Raw genomic sequence first — 24919 nt, 5'->3', positions numbered from 1 at the left:
TGGAGATTAGGACAAGGACCAATGGCTTCAAACTACAAGAAAGGAGATTCCATCTGAACATTAGGAAGAACTTCCTGTCTGTGAGAGCCGTTCACCAGTGGAACTCTCTGCCCCAGAGAGTGGTGGAGGCTCCTTCTTTGGAGCTTTTAAACAGAGGCTGGATGGCCATCTGTCAGGGGTGCTTTGAATGCAATATTCCTGCTTCTTGGCAGAACGGGGTTGGACTGGATGGCCCATGAGGTCTCTTCCAACTCTTTGATTCTATGATTCTATAATATTGATTTATTCAGCCCCAGCTTCCCAGCATCAGTGAACCTGCTAAATGGGACATTTTGGAAGTTATATTCCACCCAAAAAAGTAACTTTCTCAGCTTTTGCCGGAAATATACTTCTGTCCTTCACTCTTATGATTACTTAGCCTATTTTTGTGTCCCAACTTTTGTGTCCTACCTTTCTAAGGTGTTCAATGCATGTAAACAGCAATAAACCCAAAGAGAACGATAAAGGTCATGAAAACAATGGAAGCTGCAATAAATCAATAAAGCAATTTTCAACTGGCCCGGAGATCAGGAGACATCCTGTTCTTCAAAGCTGCAGCCAAACAAGGGTGCTTTAACCTGGCGCCTGAAACTTGTAAAAAGGAAGCATTGGATTATATAGGTGATCTTTCCCCAACTTCTGAAGGTTGGCTCTGCATCTCATGGTGTCAGAGCGCAGTCTGTTCAGCGCCTTCCAAGTCGCCCAGTCCTCTGTGTGCCCAGGGGGGAGTCTCTCATTTGGTATCAGCCATTGATTGAGGTTCTGGGTTTGAGCCTGCCACTTTTGGACTCTCGCTTGCTGAGATGTTCCAGCGAGTGTCTCTGTAGATCTTAGAAAACTATTTCTTGATTTAAGTCATTGCCGTGCTGGTTGATACCCAAACCGGAGGCATCACTGCCTTGGTCCTTTCACTATTGGTTGCTACTTCCCGGTGGATGTCAGGTGGTGCAATACCGGCTAAACAGTGTAATTTCTCCAGTGGGGCGCAGACACCCTGTGATAATGCGGCATGTCTCATTAAGAGCCACATCCACTGTTTTAGCGTGGGGAGATGTGTTCCACACTGGGCATGCGTACTCAGCAGCAGAGTAGCACAGCGCAAGGGCAGATGTCTTCACTGTGTCTGGTTGTGATCCTCAGGTTGTGCCGGTCAGTTTTTGTATGATATTATTTCTAGTGCCCACTTTTTGCTTGATATTCAGGCAGTGCTTCTTGTAGGTCAGAGCACAGCCCAGAGTAACTCCCAAGTATTTGGGTATAGTTTTGTGAAGTACTTCGAATCCTCCGCCAGAGAGCTCTAGTGCCTCACCTAGATACAGATCCCAGTTTTTGTGGGATGCAAGCAAGGGATCAGAATATAATATACTTTATTTATATTCCACTTTGTCTCCCCGAGGGGACTCAGAGCAGATTACAGAATACATACCGTTATAGGGCAAACATTCAGTTCCATTATACAGTTAACAACACAGACAGTACAAAGACAGAGGCAAAGGCTTCCCCCTTTTCATCTCTGACATCTGGAAGCTGTGCTCGAGTCCGGCCATGGGGAGGTGCCCTTGTTCCATTTTTGTTCGATGATCGAATTCCTAGCATGTCTGCATGGGTGCTTTTTACCTTCCCGACAAAGCGGTACCTATTCATCTACTCACATTATTGCTTTTGAACTGCTAGGTAGGCAGGAGCTAGGGCTAACGGTGGGAGCTCATCCCGATTTGTGGCTTGAACTGTCAAACTTCCAGTTGGCAAGATTTTCTGCAGCTGGCGGTTTAACCCACTGTGCTACTACAACTCCACTACACCAAGGGAGTAGTAGTGGTGTAGTGGTCTAAGCATTAGACTGTAACTCGTCACATACACTCAGCCGTAGAAAACACTATGATAGGTCTCTACAAGTCTGAAATGACTTGGAGACACACAACAATAACATGTTACATGCCTACATGTTGCAAGCCATGTAACATCGTGGTGCCATAATTGTGTTGTGTGAAAACGACAGCCTGTTTCCGCTCTCCTGCTATTAGCCACATCTGGAATTGCAATTGGCTTTCCTTGCTTTGAAAGGCGTTGCATTCTTTGGCTCAAGGTTGGGCAAATGGCAGCCAACTTTCTGTCCCGAGACCCTTGCAAGGCCTGCTGTTTCTGGCAAATAGCAAAAAGCAAAGCCTGCTTTTGAGTTCGAAAGATGAGTAATCTTAATGTTTTAAAATTAAAAAGTGCAGAGGAGGGTAGAGCAATTCCCCAATGTTGATTTGCTTTCGTTATGCACAACGAACATGCTATTCAACATGGGACTAGATCTCAAACTAAAACAAAGCCATTGAATCCATTGGTTTGAAATAATAATAATAATAATAATAATAATAATGGTGGTGGTAGTAGTAGTAGTAGTAGTAATAATAATAATGTCTGGTGGCAGAGGACTTTCACAAGTAAAACAAGCAGTCGAAGAAGAAAAACGTGTCTTGGCAGAATATTTAAAGGAAAGCCAAGAACTGCCTTTAGTTGAAGTCAATAATCGGAAACTCTCAAAGCACAGCAGACAAAGAGTCAGTACAAGAAAACTGCACTCCAAACCAGAGCTATATTTATTTATTTATCATGTTATCAGCAACCATACCATTGTATTACAATTCTAACAGAGCAAAACAAACACACAGATTAAAAAGAAAAAAACACAGATTTTGCAAATTTGGTAGTTGGTTAAATGTCCTTTGACAGTATCTGGCCACTTGGAGTGCCTCTGGTGTTGCTGCAAGAAGGTCCTCCATTGTGCATGTGGCAGGGCTCAGGGTGCATTGCAGCATTGCAGCAGGTGGTCAGTGGTTTGTTCTTCTCCGCACTCACATGCCAAGGATTCCACCCTGTAGCCCCATTTCTTAAGATTGGCTCTGCATCTCGTGGTGCCAGAGCGCAGTCTGTTCAGCGCCTTCAAAGTCACCCAGTCTTCTGTGTGCCCAGGGGGGAGTCTCTCATCTGGTATCACCCATAGATTGAGGTGCTGGGTTTGGGCCTGCCACTTTTGGACTCTCGCTTGCTGGGGTGTTCCAGCAAGTGTCTCTGTAGATCTTAGAAAACTATTTATTGATTTAAGTCGTTGGCGTGCTGTCTGGTTGTGATCCCCAGGTTGTGCCAGAGCTGACAGCTGGTACAACAAAGCCTTGCATGGGCAGTTTCTTGAGAAGATTGAAGAAAACGTTGACAAGGAGAAGACCTGGTTATGGCTCAGGATCGAAAAATCAGTGGATGACCCAAAATGCAGACTGTACAAGGAAACTGATGAAACCATGGGCCATATCCTCAGCTGTTGCAAGAAAATCACAGACGGACTACAAACAAAGACACAACTCTGTGGCCCAAATGATTCACTGGAACTTATGTCACAAGTACCACCTGCCAGCAGTAAAAAATTGGTAGAATCATCAACCTGCAAAGGTCGTGGAAAATGAACATGCAAAAATACTGTGGGACTTTGGACAGTTGGAATATCACAGGTTTCAATTATTCCAACCTATGTCTCCTCACTTTTGGAAACAATATTGGACACATAATAATAATAATAATAATAATAATAATAATAATAATAATAATAATAATACGCAAAAATACTGTGGGACTTTCGAATCCAGACTGACAAAGTTTTGGAACACAATACACCAGACATCACGACTGTGGAAAAGAAAAAAGTCTGGATGATTGATGTCGCCATTCCAGGTGACAGCTGAATTGACAAAAAACAGGAAAAACTCAGCTGCTATCAAGACCTCAAAATCGAACTGCAAAGGCTCTGGCATAAACCAGTACAGGTGGTCCCAGTGGTCATTGGCACACTGGGTGCCATGCCAAAAGATCTCAGCCGGCATTTGGAAACAATAAATATATATTTAAAAAAACCCCGATCTGTCAACTGCAAAAGGCCACCTGGCTTGGATCTCTGCACATCATTTGAAAATACATCACACAGTCCTAGACGCTTGGGAAGTGTTCGACTTGTGATTTTGTGATACGAAATCCAGCATATAGATCTCCTTTGCTGTGACATAATGTGTTCCTGTGTCAGCAAAATAATAATAATAATAACTTTGAAAAAGGAGACAAAGGAGGGCCTGATCCTGGCAGCCCAACAAGCCATTAGAACCAATGCCATCAAAGCCAGAATTGAAAAGTCGACAATAGATTCCAAGTGTGGACTCTGCAAAGTAACAGATGTAACGATGGATCACATCCTCAGCTGCTGCATGAAGATTGCGCAGACGGACTATTAGCAGAGGCATAATACCGTTGCTCAGATGATTCATTGGAACTTGTGCCACAAAGACCATCTGCTTGCGACAAAGAACTGGAAGGATCACAAGCCTGAAAAAGTTACCGAAAATGAACACGTCAAGCTACTCCGGGACTTCTGAATTCAGACTGACAGTTTTGGAGCACAATACTCCTGGCCTCACGATTGTGTTAAAAAACAAAGTATGGATTGTCAATGTTACAATCCCAGGTAACAGCAGGATTGAAGAGAAACAACTGGAAAAGCTGACACGATATGAGGATTGGAAAATCTGACATGAACTGCAAAGACTCTGGCACAAGCCAGTCAATGTGGTCCCAGTGGTGATCGGCACACTAGGTGCAGTGCCTAAAGACCTTGGCCTGCACTTAAACACAATCAGCACTGACAAAATTACCATCTGCCAGCTGCAGAAGGCCACTTTACTGGGATCTGCATGCATTATTCCTGAATAGGATTGGACTGGATGGCCTTTGTGGTTCTCTTCCAACCCTATGATTCTATGAGTTTCCAATCTATATAAATAAAAATGCAATGTTCATTTGTGGGATTAACATATCTCAAAAACCACTGGGCGAACTGACACCAAATTTGGACACAAGTCACCTAACAACCCAATGTATGTCCTTCACTCAAAAAATTTGATTTTATAGTTGCTGGGATTTATAGTTCACCTACAATCAAAGAGCATTCTGAACCCCACCAATAATGGAATTGAACCAAACTTGGCACACAATTTCCCCATGACCAACAGAAAATACAGGAAGGGTTTGGTAGTCAGTGTCCTTTGGTTTTGGAGTTGTAGTTCACCCACATCCAGAGAGCACTGTGGACTCAAACAGTGATGGATCTGGACCAAACACTACACGAATACTCAATATGCCCAAAGGTGAACACTGGTGGAGTTTGGGGAAAATAGAATCTTAACATTTGGGAGTTGTAGTTGCTGGGATTTATAGTTCACGTATAATCACAGAGCATTCTGAACCCCACCAATGATAGAATTGGGCCAGACCTCCCACACAGAACCCCCATGTGGGCCACAGCAATGCATGGCAGGGGACGGCTAGTATAGAATAAAACAGAACAGAATAAAATTATTGTCATGGTACATTGTACACCAAAATTAAGTGCTATCCCCAATCACATTACTTGCATTCAGTTACTAAACAAAGCAGCTAGCCTTCCACCTTCTAATTGCTATTGCACAACCCCTAATGCCCCATCAGTGTATGAAACTTCCTCAGCTCCCTAAACAGCAGTTAGGAATTGTGGGAGTTGAAGTCCAAAACACCTGGAGGGCCGAAGTTTGCCCATTGCCTGGTGTAGATGCACTATTTACCATTGGAAGAACTTCTATGAAGTTGGGTCTGAAAACATCTTTTGATCACTCCTCCTCTCTCTGATCGGCTTTCTGTGTCTCTCGGTCAAAAGGGATGCTTTCCCACTGAGTTAATGGTTCTTTTTGGGTGGGGGGTGAATGGACCCCTGGTGTGGCTTTTCTCCCTGCCCCGTTGCCACTGCCTATCGTGCGCATAAGGCGATTGGACTCTCTTTAACGTGGATTATCTGCCAGATGGAGATGCTGGGCTTAAGGGGGACATCTGCGGGATCCCGGCTCTTCTGTGGCAGAGAGGGGGAGAAGGGAAAGGAGCCCCCCCCCCAACCAAACAGGGAAAGGGATTTCCTCTCCTCTGTTTGGCTGTATCCGCTGGCTCCTGCTCCTCTGTGGGTCATAATCTCCACCCCTGAAAGCACAGAGAGAATGAGGAACCCATCCTAATGCCTCTGCAGGCAACAGGATGCTGCAAAAAGGAGATGAAGGTATCAGAGCAAAGCCACAACCAAAGCACTCCTGACAGATGGCCATCCAACCTCTGTTTAAAGGCCTGCAGAGAAGGAGACTCCAATGCCAAACACAGTGTCTTGGTTATATGCAACCATAGTGTCTTGAGTGTATACATCTTGAAAGAAGTGGAAGGGACCCCCAAAGGCCATCCAGTCCAACTCCCTTTGTCCATATTGGAAGATACAATCAAAGCCCTCCTGACAGATGGCCATACAGCCTCTGTTTAAAAGCCTCCAAAGAAGGAGACTCCAATGCCATCCATTGTGTCTTGGATGTATACACCTTGAAAGTTCGCAGAATTGGAAGGGACCCTCAAAGGCCATCCAGTCCAACTCCATTTATCCACATAGGAAGATACAATCAAAGCCCTCCTGACAGATGGCCATACAGCCTCTGTTTATAAGCCTCCAAAGAAGGAGACTCCAATGCCATCCATTGTGTCTTGGATGTATACATCTTGAAAGTTCACAGAATTGGAAGGGACCCCCAAATGCCATCCAGCCCAGCCCCCTTTGTCCATATAGGAAGATACAATCAAAGCCCTCCTGACAAATGGCCATCCAGTCTCTGTTTATAAGCCTCCAAAAAGGAGCCTCCAGTATCATCCAAACCCTCCTGAGAGATGGCCATCCAGCCTCTGTTTAAAAGCCTCCAAAGAAGGAAACTCCAATGCCATCCATTGTATCTTGGATGTATACATCATGAAAGTTCATAGAATCACAAGGGACCCCAAAAGGCCATCCAGTCTAGCCCCTTTTGTCCACATTGGAAGATACAATCAAAGCCCTCCTGACAGATGGCCATACAGCCTCTGTTTAAAAGCCTCCAAAGAAGGAGACTCCAATGCCATCCATTGTGTCATGGATGTATACACCTTGAAAGTTCATAGAATTGGAAGGGACCCCCAAATGCCATCCAGTCTAGCCCCTTTTGTCCATATAGGACGATACAATCAAAGCCCTCCCGACAGATGGTCATCCAGCCTCTGTTTAAAGGCCTCCAGAGAAGGAGACTCCAATACCAACCATTGGGTCTTGGGTGTATACACTTTGAAAGTTCACAGAATTGGAAGGGACCCTCAAAGGCCATCCAGTCCAGCCCCCTTTGTCCACATTGGAAGATACAATCAAAGTCCTCCTGACAGATGGCTGTCCAACCTCTTCATTTGGGAATCAGTTTGTAGCTTGAGAATAAAGGGGAAAGTGGCCAGAGGAGAGAAAATCTGGGACTTTTTAATAGCAGCTCAAAAGTGGGACAGCAGAGAATTAATCAAGACCATCCCTTTCCAAATCAGGTCTCTTGGAGGTGTGTGAACCAGGGCTGAATCCTGGCTTAACAGAGTTGCCTGCTGGTTGTGTAACATCGCCTTATCAGCGGAGTACAATGTTACACAACTGAATGCACAACCAGATGTGCACGTACATTGGCACGCACAACGCACGTGTCCAGCCATGCACAATCCGCATTCTGAGGTTACACAGAAGAGGCCGCTTGGGCAACTTTGCTTTTAGAACAGACATGGGCAAACTTGGGTTCTCCAGGTGTTTTGGACTCTTAACTCCCACAAGGGCTAATAGCAGGAGCTCACCCCACTCCCTTGATCCGAACTGCCAACCTTTCGGTCAGCCAGTTCAGCAGCTCAGTGGTTTAACCTGCTGCACCAGCAAAGGACCCATAATAAACAATAAAATGCTATTTATAGACTGTCCTATCTCCCTGAAGGGCTCAGGGCGGCGAATAGGGTTGGACAGGATGGCCTTTGGGGTCTCTTCCAACTCTGCGATTCTCTAGAGTGTGCATTAGTCCTAGCACATAAATTTCAAGTCTCTGCTGTGTCCCAGTCTCAGCTTTTCAGTTTCCTGTGGCCTTTTCTGCATTGTCTCTTTCTGGATGCTGGCCTTTCAGCTGAGCTCTGGCTTTGTTTACATTCTGCCTTGACTCTTTCTCAGCTGGTGGGGATGTGTTCTTCCCTTTGTGCTGCATTCCTTGAACTGCCAGACCCTCTTTGGAGATTTGGAGATCAGGGACAGCCGATTGTTAGTCCTGTTTTGGGGTCACACATTGGAGCCCCTTCTCACCAAAGAAAAGAGAGGCCACACCTTGGCACACATTTCCAGAAGGGAGTTTTAGCAACCATTTGCAAGTAGGTCTTTCGGGCTATATGGCCATGTTCTAGAAGCATTCTCTCCTGACATTTCGCCTGCATCTATGGCAAGCATCCTCTGAGGATGCTTGCCATAGATGCAGGCAAAACGTCAGGAGAGAATGCTACTACAACATGGCCATATAGCCCGAAAGACCTACAGCAGCCCAGTGGTTCCTGCCATGAAAGCCTTCGACAACTATTTGCAACTTCTCCGGTCGAAACAGTTAACTCTCTGCTGCTGCAAAACTGACCACATTTTGTTGCTGCCGTTTCCCCCAGAGACTCCTGAACTCTTCCAACTGTAATTCAACACCAAGCTTCAGTCTGGCCAAGTGCGAGGCCTGTTAACAAACAGGGAGGTCAGCATCAGCAGATTTCCAGCAGCCAGCGAATGGCGACGGCACACCCGGAGAGGCACAGCCGAGCTTGGGATTGGTATCAGTGTGTCTTGTCTATGTGTGCATTCGGGCACCCAAAGAGCCAGGCTCTGCCAATCCCAGTGACTTATTGCGGTTTCTTTCTCGACAGCTCTGCTGGAAAGGCCACCAGGTCATTCAAAGAGTTGGAAACGCATCCAGTGTGTAGGGCAAGCAGATCCGGGTGCCGTGCATGAACATGACTTTCCCAGTCTTGGCTCCCAAGCAGGAATGGAAACTCAGCACAATCCACATTCACTTACCTTCCTCTTAAAACTCCCCTCCCAAAGAAGGAATAGGTTACATTCCAACATGCCCAAGCTGTAGTTGAGGAAACCACAACGAAAATCAGCAGCGGCAAGAGCTGTGAAGGAAGTTAAAAGTATTGAAGGAGAAAGCTCCAAGGAGCTGGAGGGTTGATTCAGACAGAGTTTTGGAGCACAATACTCCTGACCTCACAACTGTGTTAAAAAACAAAGTATGGATTGTCAGTGTTGCCATCCCAGGTGACAGCAGGATTGAAGAGAAACAATTGGAAAAGCTGACACAATATTTATTTATCATGTCAGGAGCAAACCAAAACAGTAGTATGTATTAAACAAACAAACAAACAAAATTTGCCGACTTAGTATTCTATTAAATGTCCTTTGACCAGTATCTGGCCCCTTGGAGTGCCTCTGGTGTTGCTGCAAGGAGGTCCTCCATTGTGCATGTGGCAGGGCTCAGGTTGCATCGCAGCAGGTGGTCAGTGGTTTGCTCTTCTCCACACTCGCATGTCGTGGAGTCCACTTTGTGGCCCCATTTCTGAAGGTTGGCTCTGTATCTCGTGGTGCCAGAGCACAGTCTGTTCAGCGCCTTCCAAGTCGCCCAGTCCTCTGTGTGCCCAGGGGGGAGTCTCTCATTTGGTATCAGCCATTGATTGAGGTTCTGGGTTTGAGCCTGCCACTTTTGGACTCTCGCTTGCTGGGGTGTTCCAGCAAGTGTCTCTGTAGATCTTAGAAAACTATTTCTTGATTTAAATCATTGGTGTGCTGACTGATACCCAAACAGGGGATGAGCTGGAGATGTCTCTGCCTTGGTCCTTTCACTATTGGCTGCTACTTCCCTGCGGATGTCAGGTGGTGCAATACCAGCTAGACAGTATAATTTCTCCAGTGGAATAGGGCGCAGAAACCCCGTGATAATGCGGCATGTCTCATTAAGAGCCACATCCACTGTTTTAGTGTGGTGAGATGTGTTCCACACTGGGCATGCATACTCAGCAGCAGAGTAGCAAAGCGCAGGGGCAGATGTCTTCACTGTGTCTGGTTGTGATTTATTTATTTACTTCATTTATATACCGCTTTTCTCAGCCCTTAGGCGACTTAGGTGATCCCCAGGTTGTGCCAATCAGCTTTCGTATGATATTATTTCTAGCACCCACTGACACAATATGAGGATTTAAAGATCGAACTGCAAAGACTCTGGCACAAGCCAGTCAAAGTGGTCCCAGTGGTGATCAGCACACTGGGTGCAATGCCTAAAGACCTTGGCCTGCACTTAAACACAATCGACGCTGACAAAATTACCATCTACCAACTGCAGAAGGCCACCTTACGGGAATCTGCACGCATTATTCACCAATACATCACACAGTCCTAGACACTTGGGAAGTGTCCGACGTGTGATCCAATACAACAGCCAGCAGAGTAATTTTGTCTGCTGTGGACTCCTCTTGTTGTGTTTCAAATAATAATAATAATAATAATAATAAGAAGAAGAAGAAGAAGAAGAAGAAGAAGAAGAAGAAGCAGGAACTGGATGGCCCTTGTGATGATGATGATGATGATGATGATGATGATAGAATCATAGAATCTTATAGTTGGAAGAGACCTCATGGGCCATCCAGTCCAACCCCATTCTGCCAAGAAGCAGGAATATTGAATCCAAAGCACCCCTGACAGATGGCCATCCAGCCTCTGCTTCAAAGCCTCCAAAGAAGGAGCCTCCACCACATTCCGGGGCAGAGAGTTCCACTGCTGAACAGCTCTCACAGTCAGGAAGTTCTTCCTCATGTTCAGGTGGAATCTCCTCTCCTGTAGTTTGAAGCCATTGTTCCATTGAGTCTTAGTTTCCAGGACAGCAGAAAACAAGCCTGTTCCCTCTTCCTTCTGACTTCCCCTCACATATTTATACATGGCCCTCATCATGTCTCCTCTCAGCCTTCTCTTCTTCAGGTCTAACATGCCCAGCTCTTTAAGCCACTCCACATAGGGCTTGTTCTCCAGACCCTTGATCATTTGTGTCGCCCTCCTCTGGACACATCCCAGTGTTGCACCTCAGAATAGGTTCACCTTGCTGAAAACACCAAACTGCACACAGCCAGAAGTCTTTATAGTTTATTAAAAATAAAAGATAAAAAGTTCTTAAAAGCAAAAGTAAGCTTTCAAAAGATCAATATAAAACAACACTTTGAAGCATGGCCCAAAACAGCACCATGAGAGCATGACTGAGTCCTGAGACCATGAACAGAAGAACAGCAAGATAATCCAGACAAGCAAAATGCAAGCTTCTTGGTTAAATGAAAAGTTGCTCTGACAAAGGTTTGGTCCCAAACACACTGCTTAATACCCTTTGCAAAACATGAAAGCGTTTCTTTGGCCTCTGACCTCCTTCTTGTTAGCTATTCTCACACTCCTTCGAACTGAATTCCAAACGGTCAGCACGATCTAAGGTTCTTGTTTCATCAAGGTCAGTCTGTTCGTTAGTGTTATCCAGTTTGTCTTCCTGCCCATTATCAGGCTGAGAACTCTCCTCCTTTTCTGAGTCAATTTGCACCTGCACCTGGCTAGTTTCAGTATCAAACTCATTTCTTGCTGTGAGAAATTGAACTTGCATACCTTGTCCTCATTGACTATGACAGAGGCATTTTGAACCAGATTGTGAACCTGAATCCCATCATCCTCATGAAAGGCACTCTGTGGTTCCAGCTGAATCACAACACCCAGCTTGTCAACATCTCCCTTCAGTTGTGATGCCCAGAATTGGACATAGTATTCCAGGTGTGGTCTAACCAAGGCAGAATAGAGCATGGGGAGCATGACTTCCCTGGATGTAGACACTACACTTCTATTGATGCAGGTCAAAATCCTATTGGCTTTTTTTGCCGCCGCTTCACATTGTTGGCTCATGTTTAACAACAAGCAGCACCGGCCCTAGGTAATTTTCAACGGTAAGCAAACAGTATTTTGGCGCCCCCCCCCCCAACCAATCATTGATATATATTTTCTGTTTATCGTGGGAGTTCTGTGCCATATTTGGTTGAATTCCATCATTGGTGGAGTTCAGAATGCTCTTTGATTGTAGGTGAACTATACATCCCAGTAACTACACTTGCCACACTTGCTCCCTTGCCTGGCCCGCTTTGGGTCCGGAGGCGTGCCTGAAGACCCCGGCATGTGCACCAAAAGTCACCTCTTCTCCTGACTTTCTCCTCAGCCATTGGGACTGAGAGAGAGAGAAAGACAGAGGTGGAGATGCCCACCTTTCCTGAAGGTAGGCGCAAAAACAAAGGAGGGAGCGGAGGTGGGAGATACCTCCAGCCGGAGGGGCTCTCTCTCTCTCTCTCTCTCTCTCTCTCTCTCTCTTGGTCCCAATGGCTGAAGAGAAAGTCAGGAGAAGAGGCAACTTTTGGTGCATATGCTGGGGTCTTCAGACACGCCTCCGGACCCGAAGCGGGCCAGGTGCGACGGCTCCGCCCCTTGGCCCACCCGCGGATTGGGGAGAGGAGAGGAGGCGGGTGGAGCGCCGGGGGATCAGGAAAGGGAGCCGATCATGGGGAAGGGATCGAACGCGGAGAACGATTGAGCGCCGGCTCTGCTCGCGCACCTTGTGGCCAGGTGGAACAGGAATGAGAGGGGCGAGGTGAGGCTCAAGGGCCCGGCCCCTTTGGGAAGAGGATCGCCCGGCAGTGAGGCAAGAAAGCCGAGGCTCCCCCGGACTGCTAGGGCTGTTGTGAGCTGAGGGGCGCTCCTCAAGTGGCGGTCAAGGGGCATTTACAGAGGAGCCTTTGCGCCCCTGGCAAAAAAAGTGTTCTGCGACCGCTTACTTCGCGTAATGGACGAGCCGCCCCTGACAACAAGTTATTGACAACAACAATAACACCAACAATTATGAAAGAGAGAAATAGATTATTTTCTGTCTTGGGCCAGACTAGAAAGGGCACTTCTAAAATCCTTCTGGTCCAAGGCTAAGCCACTAGACATGGCTGCATTTAGTGCTTTCAGTTTTTCAACCTTTCAGAGGCTGGACCTGTTTGGCTGGTGTTTTCACCAGATTTAGCAAACGACAGCTCTGAGAGACTCTGTTGGAACCTGCTTTTTAGCTTAAATGTTTAACAAAGAAAGAGCAAAAATTATGATGACAAGCCACGGCACTGCTCTGCCTGCAACCGGATACCATGGTGTTGGGAAGGAAAGATTAGTTCTTTATTTTATGATATTTATGTAGTTAGTTTAGCTCCTGCTTCCTCTCAACATGGCACGCAAATGGCAAAGGTGAGAATAAAGTGCAACTCAAACACAATGATTCGAATTTTAAAAAGTTAAAAATGAATATATATTAACTATCCTAATAAAGTTAACACTAATAGTATGGTATCGTCTGCATAACTTTGCTGCTTTGAATCTCCTTGTGAAGAGAAAAAGCAGGGTATGAGCATAATAATAATATCTTGGACTGTCGATCTTTCTTCCTCCAGTTTCCATTCTTCCTTCTACATATTCAATCCTGCTTTGTGTATAATATTTTTGGCATATAACTTAAACAGGTGGGGTGATAAAATGCATCCTTGCTTCACCCCTTGCCAATTGGAAAATATTGCATTTCTCTGTATTTTGTCCTAACACTAGATTCTTGTAGGTTAAGCATCATGGCAATGAAGTGTTGTAACTTATACATTTGCTTAAGAGGGATTTATAGTTCTGGGAATCCCTGAGGGGCTGCAATATCATCACAAGGGGTCAGCGAAGGATTGAAGAGATGTTATGATGTTTTGCTGTTAAATCTGAATGAACAAACGAGTGAACAAATAACATGCCAGAAAGAGAAACGGAACAAATTTTTAATTTTCTGTGCTTGTTTTGGAAAATTTGGTTGGTTTGAACACAAACAAACAAACGGTGAGTGTGTGAGCAGTAGGCTTGGGCAATCCATGGTTCTAAATGGTTCTAAAGTACTTACAAAACTAAAGTTCTGGTAGTGAAAATTTCAGAACTCTAACAAAATTCTCAAAATTTCATAATAAATGGCAGTTCGTAATTGGTTCTGTCATTAAAATCACCAATAATGAAATAATAATTAAATTTTGAAAGTTTTGTTAGAGTTCTGAAATTTTCACCACCAGAACTTTAGTTTTGAAAGTACTTTAGAACCATTTAGAACCATGGATTGCCCAAGCCTAGTGAGCAGAAATGTAAACACTTTTCATCAATTTTTAAGCAAATCTTGAGTTAAGCCTTGTGGGTCCACTGCCACAAAAGGTATTTAAAAGGAGGTCCATGGTGAAGAAAAGGTTGAGAACCACTGATCTACACAATCAAAGGCTTTGCTATATGTAATCTATAAAACACAGACAGATTTTTTCCTCCCTGAAATTCTTTGGTGTGGTTTATTTTCCAATGTAGATGTAGATTTGCAAAGTGATCCCTAGTGCCTCTTCCTTTCCTGAACCAAGCTTGGCCATTTGGCATTTCTCACGAATTCTTTTGTGTTATTTATTTTCCAGTGTAGATGTAGATTTGCAACATGATCCCTAGTGCCTCTTCCTTTCCTGAACCAAACTTGGACATTTGGCCTTTCTTGCAAATTCTTTGGTGTGGTTTATTTTCCAATGTAGATGTAGATTTGCAACATGATCCCTAGTGCCTCTTCCTTTCCTGAACCAAGCTTGGACATTTGGCCTTTCTTGCTAATTCTTTGGTGTGGTTTATTTTCCAATGTAGATTTGCAACGTGATCCCTAGTGCCTCTTCCTTTCCTGAACCAAGCTTGGACATTTGGCATTTCTCACAAATTCTTTGGTGTTATTTATTTTCCAGTGTAGATGTAGATTTGCAATGTGATCCCTAGTACCTCTTTCTTTCCTGAACCAAACTTGGACATTTGGCCTTTCTTGCAAATTCTTTGGTGTGGTTTATTTTCCAATGTAGATGTAGATTTGCAATGTGATCCCTAGTGCCTCTTCCTTTCCTGAACCAAACTTGCACATTTGGCATTTCTTACATTATATATGGTAAAATCCTTTGTTGTCAAATGTTGACTCTCACTTTGCTTGCATGGGACTTTTAATGCAATTATTTTGTGGTCAGTGCAGACCCTGGTGACCTTTTCTTCTTACTTACTTACTTACTTTCTTAGGTGTTCCCTCGTTTTCCGAGGAGGATTGTCTTTCAGTATTCTTGTGGGTCCGTATGTGGCTGTGGAGCCCTATTCTTGCTCTGCATCTTCTTCCACAGTGAGGGCATTGGTTTCCAAGTGGAAGGCGGTCTCAGTTGGGGTTGACTTGATGCGCCTTCCTCTTGGCACGCTTCTCCCTTTTGCCCTCCATTCGTGCCTCTTCAAATTCTTCAGCACTGCTGGTCACAGCTGACCTCCTCCTTTTCTTCTAAGTCTGCACCAAATGAGGATGTTGGGACTAAGAGAAGGACTTCCTTGTTGGATCTTGAGATGAGTTCATCTAGGGAGATAGGATTTTTCAGATAAATCCCAAGATTTTGTAAAATAGCAATCAAAACAATATTGTTTGGTAATATGAAAACCTGAAACTGTTGTCTTCATCCTCAGGAAATGCTCTGTCACACCACCAAGACGAGAGACAACTGAAGGTTGAGGAAACGGCCTCAGAACGTCAGCATAAAAACATGGATTCTCCCAAGGAAAGGCATGTTCTCATCACAAACGATCAAAGGACACAGATGTCCCCAAAACTTGAAGTGGAACGCTTGAGAGGGTCAGCCCCCAAAACATCATGTCCTCCCAGCCCCATGACTCCAAACTCCATGCTATACAGGAAGCTCCCCATGACCCCAAAAGAGGTCCACATCTCCAGAACTGAGCCCCCAACTCTGAATGCGGATAGTCAGGTTTACGAAAGCATCCGGCTGAAGGAAAAGGACTTACGCCCCAAAGATTGCTTGATGGGAACCAACAACGAGAGCCCAAAATCTTCTATAAGACAGGAATCCAAAGGGTATGACAAGACGGATTCGAGGTCTGCAGAGGTCAGCAATATGCTGGGACAGCCAGACCAGGTGGCCGACCCGCATCGGGAGATACCGCCTGAGATGGAAGCTCCTCTCCAGCCAGTTTTTGATGGAGAAAAAAGACTGAGTGCCTTGTATGCCAAAGTGTGCAAGCGGCGTCAAACACCTAGCCAGTCTCAGCCACCAAGCCATGGCAAAACCACAGAGGAAGATGAGGACGTCCCACCACCCATCCCAGAAAAGCATTTTGACGACCTCTATGAGAGTCTCTGCATAGAATCGGAGGCACAGGTAAGATGGCTTGCAGGTGTAGAATACTCTAATGCAGCCATGGGCAAACTTGGGTCCTCCAGGTGTTTTGGACTTCAACTCCCACAATTCCTAACAGCCGGTAGGCTGTTAGGAATTGTGGGAGTTGAAGTCCAAAACACCTGGAGGGCCCAAGTTTGCCCATGCCTGCTCTAATGGTTCATAGGTGAGAACTAGAGAGTGTGTGAGCAAGCAACATCAAGGTGTGTGGTCAAGATGGCAAGACGGCCATCTGTCGGGGGTGCTTTGATTGTGATTTTCCTGCTTCTTGGCAGAATGGGGTTGGACTGGATGGCCCACGAGGTCTCTTCCAACTCCATGCTTCTATGATTCTGTGAAAACAGTAACTTCTCCAATCTATTACTACTATTATTATTTTATTTGTTTGTTTATCATGTCTGGGCAACCAGTCAATTGTATTACATTTCTAACAGAACAAAACAAACAGACAAAACACAAAATTTGCAAGTTTGGTAGTTGATTAAATGTCTTTTGACCAGTATCTGGCCACTTGGAGTGCCTCTGGTGTTGCTGCAAGAATTGTGCATGTAGCATGGCTCAGGTTGCATTGCAGCAGGTGGTCAGTGGTTTGCTCTTCTCCACACTCGCATGTCGTGGATTCCACTTTGTGGCCCCAAAGACCTCAACGGCGGAGCAGGCGGAGGATAACATGGCACATGTTACAACGGCTGCGAAGGCGGAAGAAGGCTGCAACAGACTGAGAAGCCACGGTCATTGTGTTAAACTACATCACCAGTGGAACCTCACTCTGTGAAGTCTGTGTGTCGATCAGTTGTGCACTGACCTCCACACATTAAAAAAACCCACGCACAGGCGTCTTCCACAGAAAACAAAAACCAAGCAACCAAAGCCCCATGGCGATCAGCGAGTGGCGACGGGGGCAGGACTGTGAAATCTGGAAGCCCCTAGTCACAGACTGGCACATGGGCGGTGGGTACGGACTCAGTCGTTCTACCTCAAGGTCCGAGGCAGTTGAGTAGTTCGGCAGCTGTATCCACGACTGAGCAGCCCTATTGAGGACCCACTCTGCTCACCCCACATGGGGAGGGGGCTAGAAAAGGTGCCCTAAACATAGTCTGCCTCACTTATCCCTGACTGGACTGCCGCGTCCAGTGGGGTCACCACCCTGCGGCCAAAAAAGGAAAATGAACTTCGGTACGTGGAACGTACGGACTCTGATGGACAACAGTGGCAGTGAACGCCCCGAACGCAGAACTGCCATCATTGCAAGGGAGCTGGGACGCTTCAACATCGACATAGCAGCCCTTCAGGAGACCCGGAGAGCAGGAGAGGGACAGCTGAAGGAAGAAAAAGGAGGCTACACCTTCTTCTGGAAGGGACTGCCCGAAAAAGACCAAAGAATGCACGGAGTTGGCTTTGCCATCAGGAATGATCTGGTGAAACATCTGTCCGAAGCACCCACTGGCATCAACGAACGACTCTCAACCCTCCGAATCGATCTTGCCAAAAACCAACGGGCAACCATCATAAGTGCCTATGCACCAACACTAGATGCTGACGAAGACATCAAGGAGAAATTCTACTGTCAGCTGGACACCGTCCTATCGGGGATACCTAAGGAGGACAAAATCATCCTCCTGGGGGACTTCAATGCAAGAGTCGGGCGAGACTTCGACCTGTGGCCAGGGACCATCGGAAAAGACGGGGTTGGAAACAGCAACTCAAATGGCATCCTGCTTCTCACCAAATGTGCGGAACACAACCTTGTCATCACCAACACGCTCTTCCGCCAGAAAAACAAGTTCAAGACATCATGGAAGCACCCCCGGTCAAAGCATTGGCACCTCTTAGACTATGTAATCACACGTGCCAGAGACCGCCGTGACGTGCTCCTCACAAGAGCCATGACAGGTGCTGACGACTGCTGGACTGACAACAGGCTAATCCGATCCTCGATGGCTCTCAAGATTGCCCCCAAGCGCAGACTCCAAGGAAGGAAGACAAGGCGCAAAATGAACACCCAAGCCCTTCAGGAGCCCTCCAGACGAGCCCATCTCCAAACAGCACTCAAGGACCATCTACCCACAGTACACCCCGAAAATGTCGAGGAACATTGGAACAAACTGAAGACCTCCATCATCCAAGCCTGCGAAGAAACTATTGGATACCAAGCCAAGAAACATCAAGACTGGTTTGATGAAAATGACATCGAGATCCAACAGCTAATTGACAAGAAAAGGAAAGCCTTCCAAGCATGGCAGAGAGACATCAACTGTGTTGCTAAGAAAAAGATCTATGCCAGTGCAAAAGCTGAGGTCCAAAGAAGGACAAGAGAACTCGAGAACATCTGGTGGACAAAGAAGGCTGAAGAAATCCAACACCTGGCAGATACCCATGATGCTCAGGGATTCTTCAAAGCCACAAAGGTCATCTATGGACCAAGAAACCATGGGATACAGCCTCTACGCTCATCAGATGGAACCAAACTCCTGAAGGACCAAAACTCAATTGCACTACGTTGGAAAGAACACTACCAAAGCCTCCTGAACCGCAGCTCCAATGTGGCTGAAGAGGTCCTCTCACAAATCCCGCAGCAACAAACCAGGGACGAGCTTGCAGCACTGCCTAGTTTGGAAGAAGTCAGCAATGCCATCAGCCAGCAGAAGAATAACAAAGCCAGTGGACCAGATGGGATCCCTGCTGAAATCTTTAAAGAGGGAGGACCTGAGCTGACACACCAACTCCACCAGCTCATAGAAAAAGTGTGGGTGACCGAGAAAATCCCAGCAGATTTCAAGGACGCCACCATCATCACCCTCTTCAAAAAAGGGGAAAGAACAGACTGCGGAAACTATCGAGGTATCTCCCTTCTAACCTCCGCTGGGAAAATCCTCGCAAGAATCCTTGCAAACCGCCTTCTGCCCCTCTCAGAAGACATCCTCCCAGAATCCCAGAATGGCTTCCGCCCCTCCAGAGGAACAGTGGACATGATCTTCACTGCAAGACAGCTCCAAGAAAAATGCAGAGAACAAAACCAACCTCTGTACATGGCATTCATCGACCTTGCAAAGGCATTCGACACAGTGAATCGCAGCGCTCTCTGGACCATCCTCCACAAAATCGGGTGCCCAAGCAAATTTGTGAACATCCTGCGGCTCCTCCATGATGACATGATGGCAACAGTCTTGGACAGCAATGGCTCCCAAAGTGACCCATTTAAGGTGGAATCCGGTGTCAAACAGGGATGTGTTATTGCCCCAACTCTATTCTCCATCTTCATCGCTATGATACTTCACCTTGTTGATGGGAAGCTTCCCACCGGAGTGGAAATAATCTATCGGACAGATGGCAAGCTATTCAACCTCAGCAGACTGAAAGCCAAAACCAAGGTTACAACAACAGCTGTTATAGAACTCCAGTATGCTGATGACAATGTCGTCTGTGCGCATTCAGAAGAAGATCTACAAGCCACTCTAAACACCTTCGCAGAAGCATATGAGAAGCTCGGCCTGTCACTGAACATTGAGAAAACCAAGGTGCTGTTCCAGCAGTCGCCAGCCAATCCCTCTCCAATGCCAGTAATACAACTTAATGGTGTCACATTAGAAAATGTGGACCATTTCCGCTACCTTGGCAGCCACCTCTCCACCAAAGTCAACATCGACGCCGAAATCCAACACCGCCTGAGCTCTGCAAGTGCAGCATTTTCCAGAATGAAGCAGAGAGTGTTTGAGGACCGGGACATCCGTAGGGATACCAAGGTGCTTGTTTATAAAGCTATTGTCCTCCCAACCCTGCTATATGCCTGTGAGACGTGGACTGTCTACAGACGTCACATGCAGCTCCTGGAACGTTTCCATCAGCGCTGCCTCCGGAAAATCCTGCAAATCTCCTGGGAAGACAAGCGGACAAACGTCAGTGTGCTGGAAGAAGCAAAGACCACCAGCATTGAAGCGATGGTCCTCCAACATCAACTCCGCTGGGCCGGCCACGTTGTCCGGATGCCTGACCACCGTCTCCCAAAGCAGTTGCTCTACTCTGAACTTAAGAACGGAAAACGGAACATTGGTGGACAGGAAAAGAGATTTAAAGATGGGCTCAAAGCCAACCTTAAAAACTCTGGCATAGACACTGAGAACTGGGAAGCCCTGGCCCTTGAGCGCTCCAGCTGGAGGACAGCTGTGACCAGCAGTGCTGCAGAATTTGAGGAGGCACGAGTGGAGGGTGAAAGAGAGAAACGTGCCCAGAGGAAGGCGCGTCAAGCCAACCCCGACCGGGACCGCCTTCCACCTGGAAACCAATGCCCACACTGCGGAAGAAGATGCAGAGCAAGAATAGGGCTCCACAGCCACATACGGACCCACAAGGAAATCCATAATGGAAGACCATCTTACTCGTCCAACGAGGGATTGCCTAAGTAAGTAAGTAAGGATTCCACTTTGTGGCCCCATTTCTTAAGGTTGGCTCTGCATCTCGTGGTGCCAGAGCGCAGTCTGTTCAGTGCCTTCCAAGTCGCCCAGTCCTCTGTGTGCCCAGGAGGGACTCTCTCATTTGGTATCAGCCATTGGTTGAGGTTCTGGGTTTGAGCCTGCCACTTTTGGACTCTCGCTTGCTGGGGTGTTTCCAGTGAGTGTCTCTGTAGATCTTAGAAAACTATTTCTAGATTTAAGTTGTTGATGTGCTGGCTGATACCCAAACAGGGGAATCATAATAATAATAATAATAATAATAATAATAATAATAATTATTATTATTATTATTATTATTATTAGTACGTTTATTTTTTCTGGAGTGCTGTTCCCATGAGAACTATGAAAACATCATTTGATCAACTCCATAGAACTGTCAGTTGGGTGGCCATAATACTTTAGTTATGTCTTCCTGAATGGCATGGGGATGGACTAGATGCCCTTTGTGGTCCCTTCCAAGGGGGCCCTATTAGAGGCCCAGCTGCCCTCCCTGCCTACCTATAATTCCCTGCGAGAAGAGAATGGATGTCACGCTGACTTTAAGTCTGTTGCCTGGACATGTCTTTTTCCCCGTCTTGGGACAACAGCCCTGAGCTTGAACTCTGTTCAGTTCCTCTTTGGCTGGCTCTGAAAGTGTGATTGTGAGGCTGTAGTGGGAGACTCCACTACTAGTGCTGCAGTCAAGGGTTCTTGACGCACCCGTCTTTCATCTGGAATTAAGTGCTTATCCGGAAAACAGTGGCCCGCTTATATTCCTGGGTGGAGCTCACTGCGTCAAGGAGAGGATATAGAATCATAGAATCAAAGAGTTGGAAGAGACCTCCTGGGCCATCCAGTCCAACCCCATTCTGCCAAGAAGCAGGAATATTGCATTCAAATCACCCCTGACAGATGGCCATCCAGGCTCTGTTTAAAAGCTTCCAAAGAAGGAGCCTCCACCACACTCTGGAGCAGAGAGTTCCACTGCTGAACAGCTCTCACAGTCAGGAAGTTCTTCCTCATGTTCAGATGGAATCTCCTCTCTTGTAGTTTGAAGCCATTGTTCCTTGTCCTAATCTCTATGGAAGCAGAAAACAAGCTTGCTCCCTCCTCCCTGTGGCTTCCTCTCATGGCTATTATATCTCCTCTCATCCTTCTCTTCTTCAGGCTAAGCATGCCCAGCTCCTTAAGCCGCTCCTCATAGGGCTTGTTCTCCAGACCCTTGATCATTTTAGTTGCCCTCCTCTGGACACATTTCAGCTTGTCAATATCTCTCTTGAATTGTGGTGCCCAGAATTGGACACAATATTTCAGGTGTGGTCTAACCAAAGCGGAATAGAGGGGTAGCATATGGCCCAACATAGAGTTGGCCCTCCATATTAACAGATTTTATTATTTCATGGATTTGTTTAACATGTTCTCCCTGGGAATCTCCAGCTCTCCCAAGACTTTTAAGAGATGTTTGACAGTGGCCTGAGAGTTCAATTCAGTTTCCTTCCCTGGAAGTTTTTAAACAGGTTGGATGGACATCTGTCAGGAGGGCTTAGATTGTGTCTTCCTGCATGGCAGAAGGGTTGTAATGGATGGCCTTGGGGATCTCCCCCAATTCTGAACCCTATATTGTGTCCAATTCTGGGCACCACAATTCAAGAGAGATATTGACAAGCTGGAATGTGTCCAGAGGAGGGCAACTAAAATGATCAAGGGTCTGGAGAACAAGCCCTATGAGGAGCGGCTTAAGGAGCTGGGCATGTTTAGCCTGAAGAAGAGAAGGCTGAGAGGAGATATGATAGCCATGTATAAGTATGTGAGAGGAAGCCACAGGGAGGAGGGAGCAAGCTTGTTTTCTGCTTCCTTGGAGACTAGGACGCAATGGAGCAATGATTTCAAACTACAAGAGAGGAGATTCCATCTGAACATGAGGAAGAACTTCCTGATTGTGAGAGCCGTTCAGCAGTGGAACTCTCTGCCCAGGAGTGTGGTGGAGGCTCCTTCTTTGGAAGCTTTTAAGCAGAGGCTGGATGGCCATCTGTCAGGGGTGATTTGAATGCAATATTCCTGCTTCTTGCAGAATGGGGTTGGACTGGATGGCCCATGAGGTCTCTTCCAACTCTAGGATTCTATGATTCTATGATTCTGTGAAATGCAAGAAGGGATGCAGTTTTGACGAGAGCTCTCTTCTCTCTCGATGGCTTGAACAAAGAGCACCCATCTTTCAGCATTAGAGCACCAACATTTTGTGTGGAAGAACCCAGATTCACCTTGAAGGTTGTAGACGATAGAGATGGAAAAGATCATAATTCAGAAGGTAATGAGGAACTACAACTTCTCAAAATCCCAGGGTAATGGGAGTTGTAGTCCCTCAAAGTAGCACTTCGGGAACAACGGCTGTCCAGTGTCCTGGAAAGTTGCTACCTATCACAGAAGGTGATAATAGATTAGAGGAACATCTGAAATGCATGTTCCTATTAAGGTTTGTGATGGAGTACCAGAGTCAGACGTTGTAGAGAGGGAACCAGATTGGGCTGGTACAACTGCTCCAGGAGCTCCAGTTTTGTTTGCTTTGCATTTAATGTTTGTTGCAGTCCTAAGTTTCAGGGACTCTGCAGATAGGTGGCTTCTTTTGGCTGCAATCATAGGGCAAGCCACCTGTCAATTATAGTTAGGTTCCCTGGTCCCGCCCCCCTTTCGGGTTTTTGGAGGGAATAGGAGCCTTTTTGGGTTCAGTACACACAGAGAAGCCTTTTGCACAGGACATAATACCAAGAGCTCCTGTAGAAAGCTTCGTCTTCTACAGCTTGGCCGGGGTTATACAGCCCACAGCTTGGCCAAGTATCATACAGCCTTACAGCTCCTTTGCTGAAGGACTTCAGCCAGCCTTCACTGAAACCTGAACTCCTTCTTTTCCCCTGGAAGTCTACAAAGCTCTGCTTGGTAAGGGTCGCTCGCGGAAGCCAGACACAGTTGGTACCGGGTGCAGGGGCTCCACGCCAACAGAGGCAAAGACAGACTGCCCAGATTAGAAGTTAAGGATTTCCCCATTAGTTACAGTTATGAAGATAGTGCCTGTTCCCAGTGAACAAGATTGCAAGAGACAATATACTGTTAAGAAAGCTTGAAAGTGCCTGTTTGTTTTCAATAATAAAGAACTTTGTTGAACCTTTAAGCAATCTAAACACTCTGTTTTAAGGAAATCCAAAGGTCTTTAATCTGAGGCAGCCCCGGCGTCCCGTTGGGCACAGAGAATTTATGTCCTGTCTACAGTCTGATGCACAGGCCCAGCGTGCAACAGCACACAGATGATGATTTCCTTCTCCTATGACCATTTTCTCTTTTTCTAGGGTGGTGAGATGTCTCCACCAAAGCCCTGACGAATGGGACATCCAAGAGACAGAGCTCCAAACCAGGCTGGGATCCGGCAGAGGAAGTGTCTTTTGGTCACCATGCAACCTTTACGTGGCGCCAAGATGCATTTTCAGGAGCTGGTCTCTCCTTTGCGATCGATCCCTTGCCTTTTTAATGAAGCAGACTTCGGACTCCACCATGCGCTTAGCATGTTGGGCTTGCTTTTAAGGAAGGTGTTGCTATGTTGACACATGCTTTTGTCCCCTAAGACTTTCAAACACATGTTGCGGCAGGTTTGTATGGAAAGGAGACAGGCAACGTTAAAAAACACCCACATTCTGCAACTTAAAGGTTCTAATGAGCAAGTAACTCAATAATAATTAATAGGCTCAGCAGTGAGTTAGAGAGATGAGAGAGAGAGATTGAAAGGGAGGGAAATAGGGAAGGAGGGAGAGAGAAAGAGAGAAATGAAGGAGAGAGAGATTGATTATGGGAGGGAAGATAAAAGAGAAGGGACCTTTGTGGCCTTCATAGTTTCAGCGTTGGTGGAATGGTGAATCCAGTCTAATGTATTGTCGAAGGCTTTCATGGCTGGAATCACTAGGTTCTTGTGGGTTTTTTCGGGCTATAGGGCCATGTTCTAGAGGCATTTCTCCTGACGTTTCGCCTGCATCTATGGCAAGCATCCTCAGAGGTAGTGAGGTCTGTTGGAAATAGGAAAATGGGTTTATATATCTGTGGAATGACTGGGGTGGGGCAAAGAGCTCTTCTCTGCTGAAGCTAGGTGTGAATGTTTCAGCTGACCACCTTCATTAGCATTTGAAGGCCTGGCTGAGCCTGGGAAAAATGAACCAGCCTGG

The 24919-nt window shown here is 46.3% G+C and overlaps 1 protein-coding gene across 1 annotated transcript in view; it reads left to right on the top strand.

Moving 5' to 3' along the window:
• The window catches only part of LOC132762150 (uncharacterized), a 40359-nt gene extending 15681 nt beyond the window's left edge, over window positions 1-24678 (top strand). The window contains exons 4-5 of the mRNA XM_060755113.2: window positions 15557-16266; window positions 24056-24678. Of these exons, the coding sequence (XP_060611096.2) occupies window positions 15557-16266; window positions 24056-24085 (740 nt within the window). The 3' untranslated portion in view covers window positions 24086-24678. The remainder of the gene's footprint in view (window positions 1-15556; window positions 16267-24055) is intronic.
• Window positions 24679-24919: the final 241 nt, after the last annotated feature.

The sequence above is a fragment of the Anolis sagrei genome, chromosome 1 (genome assembly GCF_037176765.1).
Source record: "Anolis sagrei isolate rAnoSag1 chromosome 1, rAnoSag1.mat, whole genome shotgun sequence".
NCBI lineage: Eukaryota > Metazoa > Chordata > Lepidosauria > Squamata > Dactyloidae > Anolis > Anolis sagrei.
This window is presented reverse-complemented; position numbering and strand designations above follow the sequence as displayed.